This window comes from Nycticebus coucang, chromosome 1, assembly GCF_027406575.1.
Source record: "Nycticebus coucang isolate mNycCou1 chromosome 1, mNycCou1.pri, whole genome shotgun sequence".
NCBI classification, from domain to species: domain Eukaryota; kingdom Metazoa; phylum Chordata; class Mammalia; order Primates; family Lorisidae; genus Nycticebus; species Nycticebus coucang.
In genome coordinates this window covers 2,694,469-2,714,420 of record NC_069780.1, presented here as the reverse complement: position 1 = coordinate 2,714,420, position 19,952 = coordinate 2,694,469, and the positions used below count along the sequence as shown (strand labels likewise).

Here is a 19,952-nt window from a genome sequence, read left to right as displayed (position 1 = left end):
TACTGAGCCATCCCACGCTGGGACTGCGCCGCGTTCCCGGGTCATCGTCCAAGGTGCGGGCTGCTAGGCAGGGCCCTGAGTTCTCAAGCGGGCTGCGAGCTTTAGTGTCAGAAGTGGAGACAGGAGGAGGAGGACACACGAGCCACAGCAAGGACGAGGGCGGAAGCATTAATAAAGAAGAGAGATGCTGTAGCAAATCACACAAGCCGTTAAAGGACAGCAGTGACACATCACAGTGACACACCCCTCCCGCGACCTGCGCCCTGGGATGGAACAAATCCCAACACAGAATGAAAAAGTCTTAAAAAAAAAAAACTTCAGTCATTACCATTCCCCAAGCACCAGGGGCTGATCTGACCTGCGGCCCTGACACACAGAACAGACCACATCCAAAGAAGAAAGCTCTGCACAGCACACACTGATCTCAACACGGAGGGCAAGACCGTCACCAGAGACAGCTCGGCAGCACAGAGGGACACACGCACAGTGTGGAAAGCACGAGGCCGGTGTCCTGCTGGTGAGCAGTGTTCTCGCCATCTACCCACTGTACCCTCCGTGGCTCTTGGGCATGTGTAGAAAGCAACATTTTACACACGCACTTCTGAAATACTCCCCTTGCTGAATATAGAACTGGCTCTCAATTTCCTGTTGTTCAGCCCTTCAGAAACATGAGACTGGGATCCCAATAAATTAATATCAGACAAACCGGTCTAGGAATGCATATTCATCCTCCCCGAGGGCCCTAACACTTACTTCACTGTCACCGTAACACGAGGTGCACTGTGCTGCACCTCTGCCCACTGAAAGTAAAGGGAGCGACAGGCTGAGTCCAAGTGTGGCTCCTACAGCTGCATTTCATCAGCTGGCAGCACCAGCAGCCTCTCCTGAAACACCTCCACTGGTCACATCGTTTATTTTACATTCTATTAACTGCCACTCTCCAAGGCTACGAAGACAGGCAGCTTAGGTAAGTTTCCAAGGCTGGAAATTGTGGACTACGTGGGATTTGATTGGAAAGTGCTTTTATCCTTAATAATATAATATAGTTATTAAATGATCAAGGCAATAAACAAGGCATATCCGAACAAAAGCAAATATTAGATCTACTCACACAAGTATGCAAACAACCAGGCAGTAAAGTAGTCTTTTTAGGGCTACTAGTGACTTATGAGGTCAAGTTTTAAATTGAACCATTTACAAATTAATGTAAGTTTATGGCCAAATTTGGGCATTCAACACATTATAAAATCCCGAAACATTCAGCATGTTATAAAATCCAGAAAACATGGGTCTCTGTTTAAAAACTGTAAATAACGGCAGACCTTGTGAGCAGGCCGTCTGCGCAGCACCTGTTTGGGGGACATCTGGTGTCTTCTCTTTGCAATCTGCATTTTTAATTGTTTCCCATAATTGAAGTTCTTTGCAAGTTTTTATTGCACTAAGAAAAATGAAGAAAGGGAAATGAACCAGTTGAGATGATTCCAAAATTGCTTTTGTCAAGAGGGAGGCATTTAGAAATGTCTATTATCATACTGACCAAGTTTCACCTTCTAAAAGTCATTGACAACTGAATGACTTGCTTAGAAAGCCAATGCTCCTGTGGGCTTACTTAAATAAAAGAGACTAACACCTGGTGCCCATTTAGCTTGACCCAAGCAAAGACCTGCTGAAAGGCCAGATCAGTGGGAACTGACAGAAGTTGGTAATAATACAAAATAGACTTCTCCAAAAGGAGACGTTTCCTTTAGCTTGTAATTCATTTGGAATTAGAAATCGCATTCCTTTAGCTTCTAGTGAGCATGTAGCTGCCCCGACTCTATCAGTGAAAGCATGCCTTCTTTCTAAAGTGAGGAATGAGGTCAGCAGCAGCCCAGAACTCGGAAGCCGATGACTTGATGACTTCCCCAGCCGCTTCTCTCCCCTTCCCCCAATAGGCTGCTGTGCTATCTGCTGGGAATGAAGGCTGGAAACTCCTTTTTAGCATATGCAGCCTCCACCCCCGCTGAGCCTTCCCCTCCAGAGGACAGTGGAATGGAGCCTGGCACTCAGGAGCAGAGAGGCTGGCTCCAAAGGCAGGCGGGCTGGGGAACTGGCCAGAGGCCTGCACCGGTCCCCAGCAGCACCTGACGGAAGCCATCTGGCCACGCACCTGCATGGAAACTGGGAGGCCACGGCAGTCATTACTTACATTAGCAAATGTCTACATTTTCATCTGTTGGACCCTCTGTGTACTTCTGGTTGTTTTTATTTGCATAAATTCTATCTTCATAAAAGCTAGAGCTGATACAATTTCTGAAATTATACCACCATAATGATACATACTACATACGCCTTTTCCAAATAATGCTTTCATTATGCCTCTTCTATGCTTAAGCTACAAAAATAAACAACTTAGTTTTGTTACTGTCTTACTCTCTTCTAAATCACTTTTGCCTGACTTGAGGCATAAACAAGGTAAAAACTGGTTTATATTATCGTGACAAGGAAAGACATAGTTCCAAAGACTTTTGAGTGACAGTTTCCAATAGTGAGGCTGTAAAAAAGGTGTTGGGAAGAGGATTTTTTTTAATGATTCATGTTCTCAACATGAACTTTGAGACCAACTTCTCCAAAACCATCAATCCTAAATCTGTTTGTGTGAGGGTGTCTCTACTTGAATCACACAAATAGACCGAAGAAACTTCTCCAGCAAAATGCTTTTTTAAACAATCCTATTAAAAAAAAATAAACTTTATTTTTGGTGAAGCTTTAGGGCTCTTTTGGATTGCAATCTTGTATGTCAGGCAGTTACTGAGCATCTACCGTGCCTTCAGTAATGCCACTGGCCCAGAACCCAGCCCAAGACAAAACCAGGGACGAGGCTCCCTCTATAAGTGCAGAAGAAATATTGCCTAGAAATCTCTGAGTGCCATGCTCCATGTGTGTTCCTATCTAGATGGAGAATGGCTTGCAGAACCTCAGACATCACATAACAACACAAAATAGGAGGCTTGGACTCAGTAACATGTGGGAAATAAAGTGGCTGAAGAAAGTCGTTCTCCTAGTGGCTGAATTAGGATATTGTTATTAAGCCCACCAGTTAAACCCACGGGCCAGCTCCCCAGATGCACAGCAAATCGGTGCTCCATTTGCTGTACTTGGGAAGGTACTTCATACTCCTGAGTGTCAGGTCTGTCACTGCAAACGGAGACGAGGACACGCATGCTGCCACCACCGTGTGGACAAAGCCTGGTGCACAGGGTGCTCAGACACAGGTGCCGCTGCCACTGCCACTGCCCCAGGACCTCCCTGTCTAATACCCTGAAGGGACCTTGGCCAAATTGAAGTTCAACTTTAAATTCAAAATGTGACTTTTAAGAAACTTGTGTCATAGACCTGAAAAGATCTCCTGTTTGTTTTCTGTATTTGTGCCCAAAGTCGGTGTGAGGACAATGAGGCGTGCTCAGTCTCTCCTGGGAGACTTTACTCTCTGTGGGGAGACATGGTAAAGGAGGCCGCCGTGCTCAGGCCTCTGTCTCCATCGGGCGTCCCTTCCTCCCTCTCTCCTTTTCCCTCTCTCACCCTTGCAGCACCTGAGTCACGACCCCAGGCCTGTGCCCACCCCCTGCTGTGGCCCAGAGACAAGCGAGGCCAGCCAACATCGCGTCTCTGCTAAGGGTCTCAAGCCCTGGAAGAGAAATCACTCTAAGTAGCAAATCGGTGTCCTTTAAATACATGGCTTTTCTGAAAAGGGAAAATGAAAGAGAGAGCACTGACCGGAGAGGGAACAAAACAGGCAGAATATTCTGGTTCATTTTCTCTATCGCAGGCCCTGGCTGTATAAAACAGACTAGCAATTAGTAAAATTTCAAAACGCGTGTCTCTCCTGGTAACATTGGCCATATGCACTAAGTGCTATCCTAGCTTAGACACAGTGATCAATCTTCAGCTCTAAATTAAAGATACTACCATGCCCGCCAATGACAACTCACTCTGCATTATTTGGTATCTGTGAGGTTGACAGCAAAAGTAGCACTATTTGAAAAATAAAATTCAGAGACTATATTCATATGAGGAGTGGTGGAGGGAACTGAGAGGCAGAAGATGGCAGCTCTGTCCTGAATTTTAAGTCTAAAAATTACTAATTTGCTGCCCCTCAAAATCTGTCTGAATAAGAGCTGTTCCTTATAATGTGCTGAGATCTGAATGTCTGTGTCTCTGTAAAATTCACATGGAGCCTAATTTCCAACACAATAGCATTAAAAGATGAGCCTTTGAGAAGTGATCAAGGGCCACAGAGGAGCCCATTTCCCTCCACCTTGTGGGCACACACCAGGAAGCAGCCTCCGCAGGCCCCAGATCTGCCCTGGGGAGACTTAACAGTCCCCCCCCCATTTTGTCAGCAATAATGTTATTTGTTTATAAATTAGTCAGTCGAAGGCAGTGATTTTCAGCTGGTGTTCAGGGCACCCTGGTATGCTATGAGAGGATCTTTGGGGTAGCATGAAATTTTTTTTAAATCATTAAATTATTTTTGAAAGAAGTTTAAGGCATAGTAAGTATATTCTTTTTAAAAACTCTTTTGTTTTTGGTTGAAACATAATTTAAGTTTGCCATGTAAGCTTTACTATAGGTTCAAGTCTGCGGTGAGATAAAGAAGGCTGACAGACTCTGGCCTAAGGAATTTTACTAGAGCAGCCTGAACGCAGGGGGACACAGCAGCGCCACACAGCATGCTTATCTAACACCTTTCATAAAGATGTCTCATTTACTCCTGGTTACATACACAGAATAAAACATTACTACTCTTATTTTACAGTTATAAAAACTAAGTCTCAAGAAGATTATGTAAACTGTTCATAATCACAATGCTACTAAGTATTAAGATTTGAATGAACTCTTGGAAAAGATGGTACCCTGTCTTCAAGAGGATTTATAAAGTAGGCCTTTAGCTTCGAAAAATATCTACTACCTTACTTTGTATCTCGTAAGCATGACTATTCACTGCCATGAGTAGACTAGATTGGCACATACCAGGGAGAAATGACCCGTGAGAAAAAAAAAAGTTGTTTATTTAAAGACCTGAATATTATAAATCTGGAAAACCAGTCACCTGCCTGGATAAAAGAAAATGACAATAGTGGCTGATGGATGAATTAGAAATATAACAATAGCTACTGTTATTAAGAAATATTTTCACTCAGGCACTTCTAGAAACTTTCCAGATTGACTCATTTATTCTAAGGTGGGGAGGAGCTTGGTCGTCACCTGGGTTCTGGTCAGGACACTCCTCTGAGCTGTGAGAATGAAGGGGGGGGCAGGTGGACGTGTGTGCTGGTTTCTGGAAGGAGTTAATGGTATGAGAAGGGCACCTGGGAAGATGATGCTAATCTTTAGGGGACGTGGGCCTGACAGCTGCAAGACGTCAGCTGCTCTGCCTCAGAGCTGCACGAGCAGGATGTAGCATCTGAGGGAAGTGGGGGTACCTGCCGTACCCACTGTGCAGGGGCCACGTCTGAGTTCAAGGGCATGGGCAGGGGCACAGCCACAGCAACTGGGCAAGCTGGAACCCAAAGCCCAGACAAACAGCTAGAAATTTCTGAAGGGAACGAGAAAGCTGCGAGGGTTGGGGGGCAGAAGGGGCTCAGCTCGATCCGATACCTGCCACTGTCAGGGCAGCTTGATCTGATATCCAAATCATGTAGCTTGAATAGGCCTAACCTGAAACCAGACCCCACACAACACCAGCCCAGCAAACACCACAGACACTTCCATGGAGCCTAGAATTGCTACTGACAACAAAAAAATGTGCTTTATCTCCTCTGCCAGCCACTATCCATGCCACTGTAGAGAACAGCAGAGGATGTGCTTTCAAATAATACCCACAGGTGTCAGGTACGCATGTCGAAACAGTGGTGTGGGAGAGAGCTAGACGATCTTAAGAAGAGGAGCCTGGCTCAGGAGTGAGCAGAGGCACCAAGGAGAGGGAACAAACGGGTCAGATTTCTCATGTGTGACACAGAAAAAAGAGAGGACAATGGTGAACTGAAGATAAACCCCTGAGGTTTAATCAGAGGCAGACCCTGGTTCCTAGAAATACAGAACAGGCCACCAAGTGCCAGAGGAAAGGCTGGGGGTGGCCCTTGGCCTGGGAGCTGCCACCGGCATGGAGCTTCCGCCCTCTCCAGCCTGACGCAGCAGGTGTCAGCCAGCCTTCCAGGGCGGCGGGAGAGCTACCTCAACCACCACCTCACAGAGAGCGCAACCAGCAAAGGGACAGCCTGGTCTGGGCAGCTGTGAGGTGGAAGGGCCTTCTCGCCCCTTTGGCCCTGGAAGAGGAAGCTGGTCAACACCACACCTGTCCGTAAGTGTCTTCTCCAGTAGTGGGCTACAAAGAAGATGCCATTCAGAACACTCCTACTCCACAGGAGAATTTTCTGCCCTAATTACATTCAAACATATTGTATGTAATTCAATAGCCTGCATGGAGCAATTATCATGTGCCAGTTGCCATTCTGAACACTTTATATCTATTTTCTCATTAAATTTTCATTCTCTCTCCTTTGCAGATATCAAAACTGAGTACTAAATTACCTTTCCAATTTTCTATTAAAAAAAAGAAACAAATTTCACTAAAAACTGAGGTCATAAAATGGGTTTGGGGAAAAATGAAATCCATATTCTGGGTCTGGCGTGATGGCCAAAGCCAACCCTAGCAGAGAGCATAGCACTCCCAAAGCTGGAGGGCGAGGAGCCGGTCCCTATAGAGAGCATTGCACTCCCAGAGCTGGAGGGTGAGACGGCCAGAGCCAACCCCTACAGAGAGCATCACACTCCTAGGGCTGGAGGGTGAGCAGCCGGCCCCTACAGAAAGCATCACACTTCCAGAGCTGGAGGGCGAGGAGCTGGTCCCTACAAAGAGCATCGCACTCCCAGGGCTACAGAACGAGGAGCCTGTCCCTACAGAGAGCATCACACTCCCAGGGCTGCAGGCGAGGAGCCTGTCCCTATAGTGAGCATCCACTCCCAGGGCTGGAGGGCAAGGAGCCAGTCCCTATCACCAGAGCCAACCCCTACAGAGAGCATCACACTCCCAGGGCTGGAGGGTGAGGAGCCGGCCCCTACAGAGAGCATTGCACTCCCAGAGCTGGAGGGTGAGAAGCTGGCCCCTACAGAAAGCATCACACTTCCAGAGCTGGAGGGTGAGGAGCTGGTCCCTACAAAGAGCATCGCACTCCCAGGGCTGGAGGGCAAGGAGCCAGTCCCTATCACCAGAGCCAACCCCTACAGAGAGCATCACACTCCCAGGGCTGGAGGGTGAGGAGCCGGCCCCTACAGAAAGCATCACACTTCCAGAGCTGGAGGGTGAGGAGCTGGTCCCTACAAAGAGCATCACACTCCCAGGGCTACAGAACGAGGAGCCTGTCCCTACAGAGAGCATCGCACTCCCAGGGCTGGAGGGTGAGGAGCCGGTCCCTACAGAAAGCACTGCACTCCCAGAGCTGGAGGGCGAGGAGCTGGTCCCTACAGAGAGCATCACACTCCCGGAGCTGGAGGGTGAGGAGCTGGTCCCTACAGTAATCTAGGGGAAAATGAAGGAGTTGGGAAAAGAACAAACTGATGATGCCTTTACCCAAATTTTCACCAAGGTAGTGAAAGCCAAATACTCAAATTCAGGTTCCTTGTTGGTTTGTATCTTTAAATCAGGTCTCAGCCACCTTTTATAAGCTTTAGGGAAAAAAACACATATCAAAAGTATCCATTTAAATGAGAAATAATATATTTTTTTAAATCAGATCATCATATAAACCAAGATTTCTTTCAAATGCAACTGTTAGCCTTGTCATAAACATCTTACTAAATGTTTAGAGAATATCAAATAAATATAAACTTCACTTTCACTTTCTAATAAAAAGAAAAACTAAATATGTCTTTCTTGATTATTAAATGCTACCAAGGGAAGTTCCCAGGCTTAAACACTATTTTTTCATAATAAACTAAAATAATATAGAACTATTAGATCTAAGTATCTCAAACAAAATTATGAGATAAAGCCATGCGAAACTGCCGATAATCAACTTGACTTTACCCACAAAAATGGCAATTTCAGAAAGTTCAACTTAAAATAGCAATGAGAAATAAGGGGTAGGAAAAGAGAAACCCTACACATTGAAAAGGAAGACCTCATTAATTTCTTCACGCAACACTAACTCTTCAGAAATGCCTCAAGTAAATACACTGAGAAATTCTACCACTTGCCTAAAAGTTAGTATCTGGCAGACATTTCCATCAGAATTCACAGATGATTCAAACAATGAGCAATTTCATAAAAATTAACATCTTAGAGGCTAGCCTGATTATTCTCTGATATTACAAATAAAAACAGTTTTCATTCCTTTTGAAAAACACTAAATCCCCTTGAACATGAAGCCATGCTCGGATCCTGAAGATGAGGATATGTCTTTAGCTACGGATAATAGTGATGTGCCAATAAATGAGTGAGAACTGGCTGCAAGTAGCTAACTTACAGCTGTAGCTAGCAAATGAACTTAGCGCTAACATCCGTGTTGACTTATATTATCACATATGTTAAGAAGAAAAAGCGAAACAATGAAGACAATTATCAAACCTCACTCATTTGTCAATAATGTCGGTAACTTTTACTAAACTGAGTAACAGTTTTTGATTATCAGAAAAAAATTTCTTCAATTTTTTGAAGATTCATGTTTCAACAGCTATAGACACCACACTCTTCTGAGTTCAATCTGCTTTATCGGCATTTTGTCCAACACTTTTTAAAGTCTAGAGTCAATTGACAAAAAAAAAAAAAAAAAAGAAGGTAAATCAAGCAACGATCTATAGCATTTGCCGATTTTTCTGGTGTAAATACTACCACCGTGGCTGATTTCAAGCTACTGAGAGCAGAGCTCAAGTTTTATAGCATTTCCACCCTACAGACACAAGATGTGAAAATGACCTCAAGGGCATCAGTCATAGTAAAATATAGTGAAATAAGGAGAAAGCAATGAACTTTGAGTTTTGTATTTGTGTCTAAGATACTTATTTAGCTCCATGTTTATATAATTTACTTTTTAATAGTAGCTGCTCGTAACAACCAGCTTGCAACGTCCCTGATCACAATGGGTTTCCTGTGGGTGGAGAAAAGCACATCACTGGGAAACAGAACCGTTCTTCACTCCGAAGTCACCTCTATGAACTTCAGCTATTTATTATCTGTGGACGGCGTAACTAAAGTTGGCAATGTCGCCAAGTCTATTTTCCAGCTGAAATAGAAGACTTAAGTGACTCAAATTCATCTAGGTTTTACCTAAAGATTTTAGAATCTAGCTTCCACTATAATAGGTGTAAGATTCTGGTTTGTGACAAGAAGAGTAACAATTCTATTCATAGTAGTTCTACGATTCTTTATTTTCAAAATATATTCTAAGAATATTTCATATTTGTTAAACATGTTTAGTAAATCCTAAGATACAAAGGTGACTATGTAAACTTGCACAGCGCCTCTAAAAAGCCAAAAATTTGCATCTGATAACTTTATAGTAACGTACCTTGGAGGCACCCGAAATTTCATTATTATAGGATCTCTCAAAGACACATCTTACCCCTGGAAGAAGTTAGGTACACTAATGCCAATACTAAATCATTTAGAAAGGCCCAATGGTGTTCCAGGTGCCAGGTGTGAGCTGACCCACTGAAAAGCTGCAAAGGGCGTGTGGCCCCTTCCATGTCCACATGGAAAGGTGCATGAGGAAGGTAATTCCAACTGCCCTCTGAAGCACAGAGACCTACTGATGGGGTAAAGGGGTGACTGGCCAGTGCTGTCAACTCATTAGCTAAACTCCACATCCAAATACTTTCTCCTAAAGCAAGAGACACAGGCCTCCAAGGCCCATAGTTCCTCATCTCTACACAGCCTGCAGCCCCAAAGAAGCGAGGCTTACCACGCAGGCGGGAAGGCTCCTGACGGCCAGGCCCACTTCTCTGTTCTCTGCAAATACAGCAATTTTCCACAACAACGCACTTCCTTCTCTATACTACCACCAACTTCATGATAAAAAATATCTCCAAATGTCAGAATTTCATTTTATATGACAAAGGGGTTCATTAAATAAGACAGAAAAGAGGGGCCTCAACTTTTAATTGCCATAACTTCAAGAATACGGGCTGTTGTTTGAAATGAAATATGTGTGATATTGTTTATAACAAACTATTCATCTGATAGCCTTGTTCCAGACTTCCAACAAACAACTCCTTTCTTCAAAAACACAATTAATTACAAAAAAAAAATACAGAAGAGACACAAAAACCAAAACAGTTTCTGTCAGCAGCAATATTCCAGTTAGTAGCAGACTCCATCAAATGGTGCTGGAAAAGTTTTAGATTTGATTTTCTTTTTTGTGAAAACTTTTATAAATAGCATTTTGTTTTAGTTATTTGTTTATAACCAGTTTTGCTTTAAAAAAATATATACAAAAGCTGGCTAACATTCAATTTTCTCTCAGACAACCATTAAATCAAAAACCTCCATATCCAGAAACAGAGTGGCAGAGTTGAAATTCAGTCCACACAATTCACGTGAGCTGCCTGTCCCATTCTGAAGGGGAGCGGGGGACAGTGTATTAAAATTCCTTCCTTTACTCGTTTTTCTTAATACTAATAGAGACTGGGGTGGGTGGGAGTTTCGACCGAGCTCCCCGACCCAGCGCCTAGCAGCTCCTCCCCGCCGCCTTCCCTTCCCACTCACTGTGGAAACAGACTCCCCTCTTCTCAGACGCTCCCAATCATGAAACTTTCCTGAAACAAAGATGCCCATATGGAAGACAGACGCTGTACAGGAAACCCTGGTAAGGATAAGAAAGGATGTGCCTTCCCACTGTGAAGGAACGGGGTTAATATCCCACCTTGAATAATTATTCTCATATCTGACAATCATTATTGTATATCACTGGTTGTTTTAAAAGTGGTAAAAATAACGAGTCCTACTTTGATGAAATGACCATTTCTCCAGGCTGGGCCCCCTCCCACACACCAAGCGAGCACTTTGCGACCTGAGATCTCAAGGCATTTATCACCCACATCTTACAATTCTCCTCCCAATTGTGGCAAACCACCCTATTGGAAACATATTCCCTGACGTGTTCAATAATCCTGGAGTTTGCAAGCACATGAGAGAGACTCAGTTGTCTCGTCCCAGAGCTATCCCAGACGGTTCTCAGTTAGGACAGATGTGCAGGGAGCTCACAGGTCACATGGTACCAGCAGCCCACAGCAGCCGTTGGGAGTCTCCCCAGCAGCACTGCAAGCCTGGCCAGGTGTAAAAACTGTCGTCATGAAATGGCTATGGCCTATGAATTTGAGAAAAGAAGGAATATGAAGAGGAGCTGAAAAAAAACAACTAGAGCTGAAGCAGAGGTAAGTGAGACAGGCCCCATTACCATTATCAGGGCTGGTGAACATTCTGCTCGCACTGGAGACCGTCTTCCCAATGTCAGCCAGGGACCGAAGGTTGGATTTCTTGGTTTGATGCCGGTGTTTCCGGAGCAAAGTGTAGGTCACCTTATCCTTAAGGTCGGGTTTCAATAGGCCTGTCTCAATCTGATGGTCAACAATCATCTCTGATACAAAAATAAAGCAAAACAAAGACAAAAGAAAAAACTCAGTCACAAGACCACAAAGTTAATTTTTTAGTCTTTCTTAATGAAATTTAATATCAATATATTATTTTCCAAATTTCCAACTTCTCACTTTATGTAAAGGGTAAAGATGCAGAATACAGGGACACTGGCATTAATGAAAGAATTATAAATATTACATTATTCATTTCATATTTAAAGATGCAGAGTTCTCTCGTTTGTTTTTTCAATCCCAGTTATGATGGTGAATTCACATAAATTCTTCTGTGAGTAACAAATTAAAATAAGTAGTTTATATTTTTCAATTTAAAAAGATAAGATTCAGGGCGGCACCTGTGGCTCATATGCCAGAGGTGGCGGGTTCAAACCCAGCCCTGGCCAAAAACTAAAAAAAAATAAATAAATTTAAAAAAAAAGATAAAATTCAAAAATTTCATGTATTCTCATAGCAAATTTACCAGAAATACAAATTATATAAAAATACTTGAAGAGAATATGCAAAATGTTAAGTAGTGATATTATTGATTTTCTTAAATCCATTCTCCCAAATTCTTCAGTAATGTTTTATTTTTTATAATAGAGTAAGATAAAGTAAAACAATATCTTTCCCAATATTTGGTCATTTGATTCACCACTGAAAGCAAGATTAAACAACAAAATTATGGGTTAGTCTTTTCGAAAACAGAGGCCTATTGTACTTGTTCAGACCAACTAAGGCTTTCCAACACAGCAGACCCTCCATGAATGACCACCCAGGGGATGGTAACAGCTGGTCGACACACAGAGGTGGTCAGCACAGGAGCCAGGCCTACTGCGCTGATGCATCCATGCCGTGCATGTCCAGTCTGCGAAAATCAGGTCAACTTAAGGAGGTGGTCAGTGAGGGGAGAAAGTCAGCGACAGAGGATTCTACTGTGTTTTCTTTGGCCATTTTAAAGTACACCCTACCTAGAACTTTTCGTGAAATTTTAATCTCAGTCTTAAGAACGAAAAGAATACTAGCTCCCTTTTTAGTATGATTCTAACTAAAAGATGCCCATAATGCACAGACACTGCTCCGTGTGTCACTTTGCTGAAAGGCAAGTTCTCACTACAGCAGAAAGTCACGACCCCCTCTCCCAGCCCGGCGGCGGCATGGGGCAGGTGCAGCCTGGCCACCCTGCACCGTCTCTGCATGGCAGGCCAGCATTCACCTCCACTCAGAGCCTGCACCAGATCCGCATCCGCAGGAGGCCCCCTCCCCAAGTGTCAGGCGAGCTCTGTCCCCACACAGTCAGAGCCAGGAACCCAGGCCACCCTCCTGGTGCGTGACTATCCAGCACACATCTGCACTTTCCTCCTGGGCAAACCAGCATGCAAGTGCAGATAAGAGAAAAAAAACGATTTTTTTTTCCCAAAAGCCTGAGAAGAAAATGATGGCTACTGGTAGGATAACAGCATTTCCCAAAGATTCCCACCTCTTTGTAAGGAGAAACTACAGATGTTCAAGGCCCTTTGCTTGAGTGTGACTATACTTCCCAGAACTAGCCTCGCAGCCCGCAGCCACTGAAGACTTACCGGGTGTGCGCTCAGCTCTTCGGAAGCCAAGCAGAGGCTGGATGCAGGGATTTCTGTCACATAACAAAGGTGCCATTTATGTCACATAACACTGGACACCCGGTAGGGAGCCTGGGCAGGACAGAAGTTTCTCCCATAGGAATGTTTTGGTTTGGGAGGGGACGTTAGCTCTCAGAACTGACTAGTAATTACAATTAACCTTCTGTTCCCCAGAAAAATAATTAGGTGCCTACAGAATTTCCCCTTAAATCTTGTTAAAGGGAAAAGTCCATGTTATAGAAGAAGCATAAAAATAAACAGACAGCCCCAGTACATCTGTTACAAGTGCCATCACACTCCCACTCGAATTGCAGGCTAGGGTTAAAGTGTCCCTGTCTGCCCCCGGCAGGGCCTCTCTCTGTCCCTGTCCTCCCTGCAGTCTCAGACTCACCCACATGCACACCTGCACGGCTGGCCCACTGTTACTAATGGCTGGGAATCACCAGTGAGCACAGGTTAACACATCTGTGTGGCTATGCCCTTCAAATTTCCTTAAAAATGATCTACATGATAAAAAAATCTTTTTAAGCATAAACTACAACATCATTCTAAGAAAAGTGGAAGCAGTAACAATTTTGCAGCTACCCTGAAATTAAGCCTTCGGCCAACTTTAGATGAGAGCAGAGCTGAAAGCAGCCTCAGACAGCATCAAGTCAAACTTTTCGACATGCAGATGAGGAAAAAGAAGGCCAGAGAAATGACATGGCCACAGATACAGACTCATTTGTGGCAAAAGCCCCAAATAAAACCAGTTTTCTGAATCACAGTTTATCTTTTTCTCTATACCATATAATATTTTTCTTTATTTAAAAAGTAAGCTCTAGGCTCTGCGCCTGTATGTAGCACAGTGGTTATGGCGCCAGCCACATACACCAAGGCTGGCAGGTCCCAACCCGGCCCGGGCCAGCTAAACAACAATGACAACTGCAACCAAAACATAGCCGGCCATGGCAGGCACTTGGGAGGCTGAATAGTCCCAGATACTTGGGAGGCGGAGGCAAGAGAATCACTTAAGCCCAACAGTTAGAGGTAGCTGTGAGCTGTGATTCCACAGCCCTCTACCGAGGGTGACGTAGTGAGACTCAGTCTCAAAAAAAAAAACTAAGCTCTAGAGAAAAAAAGAATATATACAGAGCTCTTGCAAACCAAGGGAAAGATAGATGTACAACAGACAAAATGGACAATCACAAACATTCTTACAAGAAATATAAACAGCCAAAACATATAAATAATTAACAAAGAGATCTTAAATAAAGTTATACAAATATAACCAATTGTGAGATATTTTTAAGTGATCAAAGTGGTAAAAATTAAAAAGGCACATCCCAGCCCACCACTGTGAGACTGTGTGCAGTGGGCCATGGTCCATGCGTGGATGAGGACAGCACAGCGTCAGTTAACTACAACTTTCCTAAAGGTCATTCGCAAATACACATCAAAATCCTTTAACATGGTTCAACCTTTCTAATTCTATCATTAGAAATATATACTAAATAAACAATCAACTTCACAAAAATATAATAAAGATGTTCATTCTTTTCTTTATACTTGAAAATTTTAAGGTAACATAAATCTCTGAAATTACATCATGGAACATTTTGCAACCATTAAAATTTATATTCAATGACAAGAGAAGACATTCATATTATGTTTTCATGAGTAAAAAAAGGCAAGCTGAAATGATGTAGTATGAGGGCATTTTGTAAAATCAATTATATATGTGTAAATAGTTCTACAGAGAAAATGCCAAGCGGGTAGCTCTGAGAGATTAGACTCGTGGATATTTTGGGCATTATGTTCTTCTGAAGTTAGAAATGTCTCTCCTGTATAGAAGTTTGCTGCTGTAGAACATTTGCTATTACACTACTGTTTATATAGGTAACACTCATCTCTGCATCTTCATTGTGAATTAATTCTACATTTTAAAATGTCAAAAAATAATCAAAAACACGTGTTAGTTTCATGACTTGAAAAAAGATACTACCATTTTGAAAAGTAAGAGGCGTGAAATGTAAGAAAGTACAGGGCTACCCAGCTGCCGACGTGCACGGCTCAGGGGTGACTTCAACATAAACTGAGAATTCCAGAAAGAGAGCGACACGTCCCCAGCCCGCTTCCAGCCATCATGAAATACCTGAAATGGCTTATAACAATTTTTAACTTAGAAAAGGAGGAATATTGCCAGAGACGTGGCTTCATATATGAATGACAATTATTAAATGTAGAATTATGATGATGATACTAATAATAAAGTTATTAAAATAATCCATGAAAATGATGTTTTATCTTTCACAATACTTTAAAGATAAATTTTTCTATTAACATTCAGAAGAGGATCCTGACCAAAAAAAAAAGCCAAGTAGAGGGCCTGAGAAGAATAAAAGACAGGCAGAATTTTTTTTATGGAAGTGTGAGAAATAACACCTGCTTCAACAGTGGATGCGGCTCCTAAAGTCTTCCTTTTCATCCAGTCACCCGTTCTCACAAACTTTCAGGGGGTTCTGCCGTCCTGCTTTCTGACCAGTCACCCGTTCTCACACTCTGTCAGGGGGTTCTGCCATCCTCCTTTCTGGCCAGTCACCCGTTCTCACACTCTGTCAGGGGGTTCTGCCGTCCTCCTTCCTGGCCAGTCACCCGTTCTCACACTCTGTCAGGGGGTTCTGCCGTCCTGCTTTCTGACCAGTCACCCGTTCTCACACTCTGTCAGGTGGTTCTGCCGTCCTCCTTCCTGGCCAGTCACCCGTTCTCACACTCTGTCAGGGGGTTCTGCCGTCCTCCTTTCTGACCAGTCACCCGTACTCACACTCTTTCAGGGGGCTCTGCCGTCCTCCTTTCTGACCAGTCACCCGTTCTCACACTCTGTCAGGGGGTTCTGCCGTCCTCCTTCCTGACCAGTCACCCGTTCTCACACTCTGTCAGGGGGTTCTGCCGTCCTCCTTTCTGACCAGTCACCCGTTCTCACACTCTGTCAGGGGGTTCTGCCGTCCTCCTTTCTGGCCAGTCACCCGTTCTCACACTCTGTCAGGGGTTTCTGCCGTCCTCCTTTCTGACCAGTCACCCGTTCTCACACTCTTTCAGGGGTTCTGCCGTCCTCCTTTCTGACCAGTCACCCGTTCTCACACTCTGTCAGGGGGTACTGCCGTCCTCCTTCCTGACCAGTCACCCGTTCTCACACTCTGTCAGGGGGTTCTGCCGTCCTCCTTCCTGGCCAGTCACCCGTTCTCACACTCTGTCAGGGGGTTCTGCCGTCCTCCTTTCTGACCAGTCACCCGTACTCACACTCTTTCAGGGGGCTCTGCCGTCCTCCTTTCTGACCAGTCACCCGTTCTCACACTCTTTCAGGGGGCTCTGCCGTCCTCCTTTCTGACCAGTCACCCGTTCTCACACTCTTTCAGGGGGTTCTGCCGTCCTCCTTTCTGGCCAGTCACCCGTTCTCACACTCTGTCAGGGGGTTCTGCCGTCCTCCTTTCTGACCAGTCACCCGTTCTCACACTCTTTCAGGGGGTTCTGCCGTCCTCCTTTCTGACCAGTCACCCGTTCTCACACTCTGTCAGGGGGTTCTGCCGTCCTCCTTTCTGGCCAGTCACCCGTTCTCACACTCTTTCAGGGGGTTCTGCCGTCCTCCTTTCTGGCCAGTCACCCGTTCTCACACTCTGTCAGGGGTTTCTGCCGTCCTCCTTTCTGACCAGTCACCCGTTCTCACACTCTGTCACGGGGTTCTGCCGTCCTCCTTTCTGACCAGTCACCCGTTCTCACACTCTGTCAGGGGGTTCTGCCGTCCTCCTTTCTGACCAGTCACCCGTTCTCACACTCTTTCAGGGGGTTCTGCCGTCCTCCTTTCTGACCAGTCACCCGTTCTCACACTCTTTCAGGGGGTTCTGCCGTCCTCCTTTCTGGCCAGTCACCCGTTCTCACACTCTTTCAGGGGGTTCTGCCGTCCTCCTTTCTGGCCAGTCACCCGTTCTCACACTCTGTCAGGGGGTTCTGCCATCCTCCTTTCTGGCCAGTCACCCGTTCTCACACTCTGTCAGGGGTTTCTGCCGTCCTCCTTTCTGACCAGTCACCCGTTCTCACACTCTGTCACGGGGTTCTGCCGTCCTCCTTTCTGACCAGTCACCCGTTCTCACACTCTGTCAGGGGGTTCTGCCGTCCTCCTTTCTGACCAGTCACCCGTTCTCACACTCTTTCAGGGGGTTCTGCCGTCCTCCTTTCTGACCAGTCACCCGTTCTCACACTCTTTCAGCGGGTTCTGCCGTCCTCCTTTCTGACCAGTCACCCGTTCTCACACTCTGTCAGGGGGTTCTGCCGTCCTCCTTTCTGGCCAGTCACCCGTTCTCACACTCTGTCAGGGGGTTCTGCCGTCCTCCTTTCTGACCAGTCACCCGTTCTCACACTCTGTCAGGGGGTTCTGCCGTCCTCCTTTCTGGCCAGTCACCCGTTCTCACACTCTTTCAGCGGGTTCTGCCGTCCTCCTTTCTGACCAGTCACCCGTTCTCACACTCTGTCAGGGGGTTCTGCCGTCCTCCTTTCTGGCCAGTCACCCGTTCTCACACTCTGTCAGGGGGTTCTGCCGTCCTCCTTTCTGACCAGTCACCCGTTCTCACACTCTGTCAGGGGGTTCTGCCGTCCTCCTTTCTGACCAGTCACCCGTTCTCACACTCTTTCAGCGGGTTCTGCCGTCCTCCTTTCTGACCAGTCACCCGTTCTCACACTCTTTCAGCGGGTTCTGCCGTCCTCCTTTCTGACCAGTCACCCGTTCTCACACTCTTTCAGCGGGTTCTGCCGTCCTCCTTTCTGACCAGTCACCCGTTCTCACACTCTTTCAGGGGGTTCTGCCGTCCTCCTTTCTGACCAGTCACCCGTTCTCACACTCTTTCAGGGGGTTCTGCCGTCCTCCTTTTCATCCAGTCACCCGTTCTCACACTCTGTCAGGGGGTTCTGCTGTCCTCCTTTCTGACCAGTCACCCGTTCTCACACTCTGTCAGGGGGTTCTGCCGTCCTCCTTTCTGGCCAGTCACCCGTTCTCACACTCTGTCAGGGGGTTCTGCCGTCCTCCTTTCTGACCAGTCACCCGTTCTCACACTCTGTCAGGGGGTTCTGCCGTCCTCCTTTCTGACCAGTCACCCGTTCTCACACTCTGTCAGGGGGTTCTGCCGTCCTCCTTTTTGACCAGTCACCCGTTCTCACACTCTGTCAGGGGGTTCTGCCGTCCTCCTTTCTGACCAGTCACCCGTTCTCACACTCTGTCAGGGGGTACTGCCGTCCTCCTTCCTGACCAGTCACCCGTTCTCACACTCTGTCAGGGGTTTCTGCCGTCCTCCTTTCTGGCCAGTCACCCGTTCTCACACTCTGTCAGGGGGTTCTGCCATCCTCCTTTCTGGCCAGTCACCCGTTCTCACACTCTGTCAGGGGGTTCTGCCATCCTCCTTTCTGGCCAGTCACCCGTTCTCACACTCTGTCAGAGGGTTCTGCCGTCCTCCTTTCTGACCAGTCACCCGTTCTCACACTCTGTCAGGGGGTTCTGCCGTCCTCCTTTCTGGCCAGTCACCCGTTCTCACACTCTGTCAGGGGGTTCTGCCGTCCTCCTTCCTGACCAGTCACCCGTTCTCACACTCTGTCAGGGGGTTCTGCCGTCCTCCTTTCTGACCAGTCACCCGTTCTCACACTCTTTCAGGGGGTTCTGCCGTCCTCCTTTTCATCCAGTCACCCGTTCTCACACTCTGTCAGGGGGTTCTGCTGTCTTCCTTTCTGACCAGTCACCCGTTCTCACACTCTGTCAGGGGGTTCTGCCGTCCTCCTTTTTGACCAGTCACCCGTTCTCACACTCTGTCAGGGGGTTCTGCCGTCCTCCTTTCTGGCCAGTCACCCGTTCTCACACTCTGTCAGGGGGTTCTGCCATCCTCCTTTCTGGCCAGTCACCCGTTCTCACACTCTGTCAGGGGGTTCTGCCATCCTCCTTTCTGGCCAGTCACCCGTTCTCACACTCTGTCAGGGGGTTCTGCCATCCTCCTTTCTGGCCAGTCACCCGTTCTCACACTCTGTCAGGGGGTTCTGCCATCCTCCTTTCTGGCCAGTCACCCGTTCTCACACTCTGTCAGGGGGTTCTGCCGTCCTCCTTTCTGACCAGTCACCCGTTCTCACACTCTGTCAGGGGGTTCTGCCGTCCTCCTTTCTGACCAGTCACCCGTTCTCACACTCTGTCAGGGGGTTCTGCCGTCCTCCTTTCTGACCAGTCACCCGTTCTCACACTCTGTCAGGGGGTTCTGCCGTCCTCCTTTCTGACCAGTCACCCGTTCTCACACTCTTTCAGGGGGTTCTGCCGTCCTCCTTTCTGACCAGTCACCCGTTCTCACACTCTTTCAGCGGGTTCTGCCGTCCTCCTTTCTGACCAGTCACCCGTTCTCACACTCTTTCAGCGGGTTCTGCCGTCCTCCTTTCTGACCAGTCACCCGTTCTCACACTCTTTCAGCGGGTTCTGCCGTCCTCCTTTCTGACCAGTCACCCGTTCTCACACTCTTTCAGGGGGTTCTGCCGTCCTCCTTTCTGACCAGTCACCCGTTCTCACACTCTTTCAGGGGGTTCTGCCGTCCTCCTTTTCATCCAGTCACCCGTTCTCACACTCTGTCAGGGGGTTCTGCTGTCCTCCTTTCTGACCAGTCACCCGTTCTCACACTCTGTCAGGGGGTTCTGCCGTCCTCCTTTCTGGCCAGTCACCCGTTCTCA

The 19,952-nt window shown here is 46.4% G+C and overlaps 1 protein-coding gene across 3 annotated transcripts in view; it reads right to left on the bottom strand.

The window, feature by feature from the left end:
- The window catches only part of SLC4A4 (solute carrier family 4 member 4), a 394,952-nt gene that overhangs the window by 163,001 nt on the left and 211,999 nt on the right, over window positions 1-19,952 (bottom strand). For all 3 annotated transcript variants that reach the window (XM_053566691.1, XM_053565978.1, XM_053567426.1), the window contains exon 6: window positions 11,436-11,615. In XM_053566691.1, coding sequence (XP_053422666.1) covers window positions 11,436-11,615 — 180 coding nt within the window. The remainder of the gene's footprint in view (window positions 1-11,435; window positions 11,616-19,952) is intronic.